Source organism: Nematolebias whitei, chromosome 17 (assembly GCF_014905685.2).
Source record: "Nematolebias whitei isolate Nwh7 chromosome 17, NemWhi1, whole genome shotgun sequence".
Classification (NCBI taxonomy): Eukaryota; Metazoa; Chordata; class Actinopteri; order Cyprinodontiformes; family Rivulidae; genus Nematolebias; species Nematolebias whitei.
In genome coordinates, this window is record NC_056514.1 from 8,045,668 (window position 1) to 8,055,080 (window position 9,413).

The following is a 9,413-nucleotide window of genomic DNA, read 5'->3' on the forward strand; positions in this document are numbered from 1 at the left end:
ATAATGACCTTTATCACAATATGCTAATTTTTTGAGAAGGACCTGTATAAGCCACACACACTAAATAAAAAAACATATTGTACACATATAAGCTGCAGGTGTTCATGTTATAATATGAGTGTCAGCACAGCTACTGAGTGATGTGCAGCTCTTGTTGTAGATCAAGAATCAACCACCAGATGGAGTTTTATAGACTTTATCTTACTGTTCAACACACAGTGAACCCCACACGTCTTTATGACAACTACCTCCGTCACTCATGGTTACTCCACTGACTGGTCTAACACGAACTAACACATGATGAACACATGAACTAAGAAGAACAGACTAATCACTAAAAGATCAATGCTAAACAGCTAACTGAAGTGATTAACAATGAACTTAAATTTTACCCATAATCCCTCTCTGTGGCCATGTGACCAGCAGTCAACCACAATGAACCACAGAATGCTGCAATACATACTGGTAACATACACAAATATGTACAGTAAATGTTTTGTTTTTGAACAATACCTGTTACACGGCTGGTAAATTTTTTTTAAAAAATACAGTCGCATATCAGGAAGTCATTGATCACTATATTCCTCCTGCCACAAACTTACGCTCTGGAGCAAAATTGCTCTGTGAGCATGTGAGACTCGCATGCTCTGTGCATGCTGGGCAATCCCCTTCCGTTCTTCCCTCCCCATTTTATTGGTTCGACTGTGACCTGTTTGGTAATTTCATTGACCAGATTTTATTTTTAAACCTTTATTTTTACAGGTAGTCTCATCAATACACATCTCTGTTGGGGGGTGGGGTTCTCGTGTCTCAATGAGACTACCTCTTTGGTTCATTGTGGTAGACTGCCGGTTTTTTTTAGTGATTAATCTGTTCTTGTTAGTCTAGTTTATGTGCTAGTTTGCATTAGACCAGGGGTCTGCAACCTGCAGCTCTGGAGCCACATGCGGCTCTTTGGCCCTTCTGCAGCGGCTCTTTCAAGCTTTGACAAACTGCAATACAACTGAGTTTTATTGGTTGTTGTAACAACAACTAAAAGAGCTAGTTTTAGCAGTTTTCCTGTATTTTTTTTTTGCAAATATATGAATACTAGAAAGCAGCACGGTGGCACAACTGGTAGAGCTGCTGCCTCTCATCGAGCAGGTCCCCAGTTCAAACCCCGGTCCAGGGGCCTTTCTGGGTGGAGTTTGCATGTTCTCTCCGTGCATGCTTGAGTTTTCTCCGGGTACTCCAGTTTCTTCCCACAGACCAAAAACATGCATGTTAGACTGATTGGTAACTCTAAATTGTCCCTAGGTGTGAGTGAGAGAGTGAATGGTTGTTTGTCTCGTTTGTCTCTATTTGGCCCTGTGATGGACTGGAGACCTGTTTAGGGTGTCCCCGGCCCCTCGCACAGTGACTGCTGGACATGGGCACTGGCGACCCCCGTGACCCAAAATGGAAGAAGCGGGTAAAAGATAATGGATGAATGGATGAATACTAGAAACATTACAAGAAGTAAAACATACTCACTTTCACTTTGTTTTCTTTCTTCAAAGTAGGATTTGTAATTTTTCCACAGTTAAAAATAAATCACATAAGAATGCATAGTTTATTGTTTTAGTTTTTAGAAACTGGGCAAAAACTATATTATTTTTTTCCTTCTTTACAAGAATCTCGTCTTTTATTTTGTCTTAGAGTGTAAAAATATCAATAAATGTTAAAAATCATTAGATATTTTTAGTTTTATAAAATCACCCCAACTGTCCAGAAAAGTGTCCTCCAACAAACTTGGTCTTTGGGCCACCAGTTGAGAATCCCAGTTGTAGCAGGTATTGTGGCTCAGGACACATTTAATTTAGTGAACAAAGGGGCAGAAATGGCTCTTTTGATCATAAAGTTGCAGACCCCTGTGTTAGACTATTCAGAAGAGAAACCATGAGTGAGGGAGGTAGTTGTCATGAAGACCTGTGGGGTTCACTCTGTGTGAGTCATGAGGACCCCCCTCCCCCCCAAAAGAAAAAAAGTGAGGTGTATTGGTCTTCTATGTAAGTGCCCAGGTGTGATTAAGCTAAATGCTTTTGGTGGCATGAATCTTGTTAGCCCATCTAAAAACAAAAAATCCATAAATTAGCCGCAGCATTGTGCATAAGCCGCGGGGTTCAAAGTCTGTGAAAAAAGTAGCGGCTTATAGACCGCAAAGTACGGTGCATTCGTTTTCTCCATCAGATTTGAATTTGTTCTGTCCAGCGGTTCATAAGATATGTTGCTCTCTCACACACACAGTGAGATAGGAAAAGAGAGAGAAAATGGTTCAGGTAATAATTGTTGGGGATTGTGCAGCAGGCTGCTTTTGCTCCAGGGCCATTCATTCAGACTTATCGTGCTCTCCTGTGAGTGCAGGTGTTGGAGACTTCCAGGTGAGCGACGTGGTCTTCCTGCCTGACCCGTGTCCTCTGCCAGAGGCTCAGAAGAAGAGAGCTCTGAATGAAAAGGAGCGGCTGCTGTATGCCCCCATGGCCGGGGTCGGGGGGCTGGTGTATGACAAAGATGCTGTTTACATCGACATTCCTGCCAGCCACGTCAACCAGCAGCAGGTGGTTTTAGATACTTCATCTGCTTTTTGTGTAAATACTTAATGGCTTGCATTGATTGTAAATAACTCTTGTCTACATGATGGTGAAGGAGGAGGTGCGTCCCACCACAGAGCTTGTCCAGTCTCTCATTGACACTCATGCCACTCTGGATGCCAAGATGGCTGTCAGTAAGGTTTCCCTCTTCAGCGGCTCGGCCATGTTGGACTCAACAGACGGGACCAATCAGAGCAGGTGACACTCAGAACTGCACATTTGTTTGTACACGCAAATGAGAGGTGGGAATTACCAAGCTCATCATGGTTTGACTGGATTATGGTTAGGCCTGTCGTGGTAAATCAATCAATCTCATGATAAATGAAAATTATCGACTTCATTTTTGTTGATCAGCTTTATCGTTTCTTCGTGTCTCTCGGTTTCTACTGAAGACGCTGGATGACAAAAGCCTCAACTCCGGTGCTCTTCACTGACCCCTCCCTTTCTCTTTTCTCTTTAAAATAAATTTTAATCGTCCAAAATCACGTTTTTGGATTGTTAAAAGCAGCTAAGCTGAGAAGCTAAGCTACAAACTAAGCTAACAGGCCAATCTCGGGGGGGGGGGGGGGGGGGATCTGTCTTGTCGGAGCTCCAAAATTCACAGTTGAAACCCGTGCCTTTGTCTAAAAAGTTGTTTTTCTTTGCAAAAAGAAGCTGAGAACTTGTTTACTGATTTTTTTTTTATTGAAAGCTTTGTGTGACAAATGCTATGCTAAAGAGCTCAAACCACACAGAACGTCTGCCATTTTGAGAACTGACGAGAGACAGCCCACGTCATGTCAAGGGGCCTCCCTCCCATTTTTCTTAGAGACACGCTGCTTGCTCCCTCACTATCCATCCTTCGGTTCAAACGGTGTTATACTGCTATCCAGTGGTCAAAATTGTACTACATGCAAAACAAATTAACAAACATTTCAAACATTTCTTCTTAAATTTGACAATAGTTACTAATTATTGTCAAATTTCAAACAATATTATCGTTTATCGCGATAATTTCTGAGACAATTAATCGCCCAGCGAAATTTGTTATGGTGACAGGCCTAAATGCAGGTCATTACACTTTAATATACATGAAGGTAGACCATAATAACACATTTAAGACCCTGATTTTTACTGTTTGCTGTGTTTGTAGAGAGCATGAGGGACTGCAGGAGAAACCTGTGTGGGATTCCATCATGAACAGAGAGAGACGGAAAGTGATCTTTAATGAGGACAACGTGGAAGAGGAGGAGGAGGAGGAGGATGAGGAGGAGGATGAGGATGATGGTTTTAGTGGGTCTAGTGATGGTGAGGATGATGACCAGGCTGATGAGGATGAAAATCAAGAAGATCTGGTCACATTTCTTAAAGAGGTCAGGGTGGAATGTGAAGGGATGACAGAAGGCCACGTGCCACCAAAGAAGATTCAGAAAATGGACAAAGGACAGAGAGAAGTGATCACTGAGGCACCGGCTTTTGCAGACAGTGAGGATGAGCTGGAGAACAACAAAGAGGATGATGAGACCTGGGAAGCAGGTTATTCTGGACATTCTTCAACTAAGAACGATGAAGAATCAGAAGAAGAATCTATGGAAGATGGCAGCACAGCTAAAGAAAGGCTGAAGAACCAAACAGAAAAGGAAAGTGAGGAGGAAGAAGAACATGGTCAGTATCAAATTTTTACAGTTCATGTTTTCTTTCAACAGTTTATTTCTTCCCATGCTGTTTGGTTTTTATGTTTAATATACATCACTTTAAAAAAGTAGGTATGCTTCTGTCATGAAGGAGAAAAACAGTCTGAGTCAGACAGAGAGGACTTTGTTGATGAGGAGGATGATCATGACTTGTTTAGAAAGAGGAAGAGAGCACTGAGCCCCACTAATGCCCCTTTTCCATTAGTACCGGTACGGGCCGACTCGACCCTACTTGGCCCGGTTCTGAGGCTTTTCCATTAGTACCGGTACTTAGCACCTGTTACTATTTTCAGTACCCTTGGCTCTGTGGTTCTAACCGGTACGAAGAGGTACAAAAACGTGACGTCAGTACACTGTCGGTCACTGGTTGGTCGGGGGCGGAGTCGGGGGCGGAGTCACTGGATCCTTCAGAAACGTTTCAAAACAATAATCCGCCATTTGCAATTTCTCGGACTGGAGCAGCAGCTGGACTTATTTTAAAGATTTTAAAAACAATACTGACAACATCTTGGTCTAATGTTGATGTGCTGGCATTTTTTGTGCTTGGTGGCCGACAACATAATTCAGAGCAAGCTGGATGGAGCTCTGCTGGTGTACCCTGATCCTCCCTCCAGAGCCTCGGAGCGCCAGGCCGGGCAGGGCGTCATCTCCCCGGCTCCAAGTTCAGCTGGTCACCGCGGAAGAACCTTCGATGTGCCGACTCGGAGGCTCGGGTTCCAGAGACCAGCCTTGTGTGCTCAGAGCTCCGCAGGTCACTGCGAAGCTGGAGATGGGGACTTGCAGATGGCCGTTGCCAGACCCCGGCCGCGCGTAATCATGAAGGCTGAATCCCGATCCCGCCCGGCAGTCAGGCGGACAGGACAGTCTGGGACGGACGCTGGAAGCGATTTTTAAATAAAATAACATTTTGTTTTTATACAAAAAATGTTTTAAAAAAATGCTGAAGCGATTTAAAAATGATTTTTTTTTTTTTTACACGTAAAATGTTTTTTAAAATCGCTTCCACCGTTCGTCGCAGACCCGTCTCTGTCCGCCTGTCTGCGCGGGTCGGACCTTCATGATTACGCGCGGCTGGAGTCTTGGAACGGACTCTGTGAGTGACCAGCTGAACTGGAGCTGGGAGGATGAGCCTCCCAGCCTCCTCCTATCCGGAGGAGAGGATCGTGTGACTGCGGGCAGTGTCGTGCGAGACCAGCAGAGCGTTGAAGATTAAAAAAAAAAAAAAAAGACGGTGCCAGCTTCATCATGAAATCCTGTTTTCACTTTAATGACTGTTAACTCAGCTGAAAATCATAAAAAGACACAAAACTATTGGATATCAGGAATATTTCCCTCAAACATGTTTAAAGAAAAGAGACGACCTTCAGTTCAACTTTATTTTAACTCACGAATGTACAAATCACAAAACAAGAACTTTAAAGCAAAGCTAAAAATAAAATGTATATATGTGAACAAGAAAGGAAACCACACATTTAAAATGAACATTAAAAGTAGACACAATGAGTGCAAATACATCAAATGATGATGAAAACCTATAAAAATTTGAATGTAATGTTTTTGTAGAATCTGGTTCATCAGAGTTTTAATTTATATACATATATATATATATATTTATATCTATAAATAAATATAGATAAATATATATGTATATATAAAAATACATATATATGTAATTTATATACATATATATATTTATATCTATAAATAAATATAGATAAATATATATGTATATATATAAATACATATATATGTATATAAATATATACGAATATATATATATAAATACATATATATATGTATATAAATATATATGAATATACATAAATACATATGTGTATATATATATACATAATTGTGTGTATATACATATGATATATATATATATGTGTGTGTGTGTGTATATATATATATATATATATATATACACATAAATATATACACATATGTGTGTACATATATATTTGTGTGTGTGTGTATAAATATATATATATATATATATATATATGTGTATATATATATATATATATATATTTATACACATGTATACATGCATACACACATACACACAACTTCAAAATAACATAAATTCTCAACCTGTACTGAAAACAGTTTCTGCGTCTCAGCGCCACCAGCTGGTGAGAGGCCGTGACGTCAATTTGAACCCCGCCCACTGGAACCGGTACTGAAAGCATAATGGAAACACAACCTGTACCGTACCGAGTAGAGTAGAGCCGGGCTGTACCGGCCCGTACCGGTACTAATGGAAAAGGGGCATAAGAGGTCTGACTCTGAGCAGAGGAGGGGGTCCAGAAACCTCTGATTGGGCCACCAGAACCAAGCAGCAGTTCTGAGCTCTGGAGAACAGAGGAGGATGAGGATGTTGACCCAGAGTAGAGTTGCACTCGGGTCCAAAAAAATCCGGCCCCAGCCCGCAGCCATCATCTCCAAACTCCACCCAATCCAACAAATTAACAGTAATTACAGGTCCGAACCCGTAAAACCCCCGACATTTTGAATTAAGCTGTGACTGCTTAAACCACTGACTGTTACTAACGGTTGGTGGACGTGCGCGGCTGAGGGGGCAGAAGGTCAGAGCTGAAGAGCCATCAAAGCGCATCAAATGCTTCCCCTGCTTCTGCCTGCATCCTGCTCTGACATGTCAGACATTTTCTGATCTCACCTGTTTGGGTCTCGGCTGCACACGTCCACTGAGTGCAGCGGCTGAATGAACGTCCATTTGGGCTGATGGATCGCTGGCAGTGGTCCATCTGAAGCTTAACTGAACTTTTTACCTCTTTCAACTAGGGGTGCGAATCTCTCAGTGTCTGATGATCTGATTCGATTCCGATTTTTGATGTCACGATACGATTTTAAATGGATATTTTTATTTTATTTTATTTTTTTTTTTGATTCAGAAACAATTTTCGATTCAGAAACGATTTTTCTATTGAAATGGTCATACCTTTTGTTTCAGTTATGTAGCTGACAAGCTGAAAAGATTAAACAACAATGTAAAGCAATAGACCATTTATTTAAAAATCATTTTAGGTTCCTTACTGTATCAAATATTTTTTTATTCATTTTATATTTATACCAAAAATAGGAAAAAATATAAGAGTGCATAAAATTCTGTAACTTAAATTTCCAGTATTAGGTTAGCTTAGTTGCCTGAATTTTTCTAAAAAAAAATTTAAAAATCAAAATCTACGAACAAATCATCCATCCATCCATCATCTTTATCCACTTCTTCCTTTTCGAGTCACGGGGGTCACTGGTGCCCATATCAGCCATCACTGTGTGAGAGATGGGGGACACCTGGACAGGTCTCCAGTCCATCACAGACAAATAATTCAGAATATATAAATATAAAAGTAAACAGACTTCAGCCTACCATAGTACATTAACCTTTAACTCTAAATAAAATACAGACTTCAGTTATTTTTAACCATATTTCTCTAAATATCCTGATGCATGCTCAATAATCCAGGTAGAAAAATCCAAAAAAGTTCAACCTACTTCACATATGGGGAGTGTAGATAAACATATGCATGAGATATATTCATAAATTAAACGGATTCTTTCATTTTTCTGGACTGTATAATAATGTGCATTGAATTTAGAAATGTAACGTGAGACGTTAATTATCTTTGACTCACCAACGACAGTGGGTCATTTATTTACATAATCAAAGTTTAACACTTCACACATTTACATTAATTGGCAAAATATGGAAAATAACAACATGGCTAATTTTAACAAGCTGTACAATTTTGATTGACCACACTGCGGTGGTTGAGAACTTTACACAGACATTTCTAAAATATCTTGAATGATTTCTACCTGATAGAAGAATTTTAAAGATGGAAAGATGAAGTTTAGAGGGAGAAAAAGATGGGTGAGGGGGTTTGTTTGTGTCAGCATTCAGAACGGCACTCTCCGGGTTTTTCTCAGCTTCTTCCCCCAGTACACTTAGGTGGTATAAATCAACTCTTTTACCTGGAGATGTCTCCACTGGTACGAAAGTCCATTCAACGCACCCTTTCAGCGTCTCCGTAGGAACAGCTGTGAATCGTCCGAAGTAGTGACGGTATTCCGTCCGACACAGGTTCACCTCACGAGTGGACTTCACATGAGTGGAGTCCGTCAGAGTTCCACCCAGAGGTGGAAGATGTTATAATCCCATAAGACTCGGAAGAGCTCTGTGGTCATGTCAGGATTTTCCTGTTTCCCAGCACGGGAGCTGCAACGACTGAAGCCGGAGCCTGAAGCGACTGGTTCTCCTCGACACTTCACCCGACTCCAACTCGACTCGACTCCAAACTCGACCCGACTGGGTTGAACTAGGAAGTACCGACATTTTAAAGGGCTCTATTTCCGGTTCATTTGGGAGTTTCTGATTGGTCAATATCGACCAGACAGGGGTGTGTTTTTGTGACGTAAGAGGTCACTAGGAGTCAGAAAAACAGCAAGAATGTTATGGAACAGATTGAAAATGTTTTTAGAGCCAGAGAGAGAAATGTTTAGACGAGTTGGCGGAAAACAGGTGCCAGCTTCTCTATTTACGTCTGAGAGGATTTAAAAACATGACAGCTCGTTCCAACACTTGTCTGCGTTCGACTCCAACCTTGGACCAACTTACCCTGCTCATTCAAAGAAAGAAAATCAGAAAATGCATAATTACTCTGTAACAGACCTTAACATGAATTCTAACTTTGCATGAGGATTAAAAATCATTATTACTGTTTCACAGTTAATAAAAAATGATTAGTTCACTACAACATCTAAAATGGTTTGAACTAAAACACTTTGATTATCAAACATTTGTAAAATAGTAATGATAATAGAAAAGAGAGTGTTCTTTCACTTGAATTCAAGAAAGAAAGTCTCAGGATGAGTCAACCTGTATTTCTGGATTCAAATCAATGAAATGACAGTTTCTGTCCCATAAGGTGCCTAAGGTCAAGGTTTTGACCTTCAGGCCTAGTTCACTACAGGAGCAATATTATAGGCAAAAACATGGGTGTGCTATGGGGTCTCCAGTTTCTCCTATTGTTGCCAACCTGTACATGGAGGAGGTAGAAAAGAGAGCCTTGACGTCCTTTTCAGGGACACCACCAAGTCATTGGTTCAG

The 9,413-nt window shown here is 40.8% G+C and overlaps 1 protein-coding gene across 1 annotated transcript in view; it reads left to right on the forward strand.

Annotated features, from left to right (window-relative positions):
• bms1 (BMS1 ribosome biogenesis factor) overlaps positions 1-9,413 on the forward strand; it is a 54,469-nt gene that overhangs the window by 10,203 nt on the left and 34,853 nt on the right. Inside the window, exons 8-10 of the mRNA XM_037690722.1 lie at positions 2,383-2,576; positions 2,665-2,807; positions 3,742-4,253. Of these exons, the coding sequence (XP_037546650.1) occupies positions 2,383-2,576; positions 2,665-2,807; positions 3,742-4,253 (849 nt within the window). The remainder of the gene's footprint in view (positions 1-2,382; positions 2,577-2,664; positions 2,808-3,741; positions 4,254-9,413) is intronic.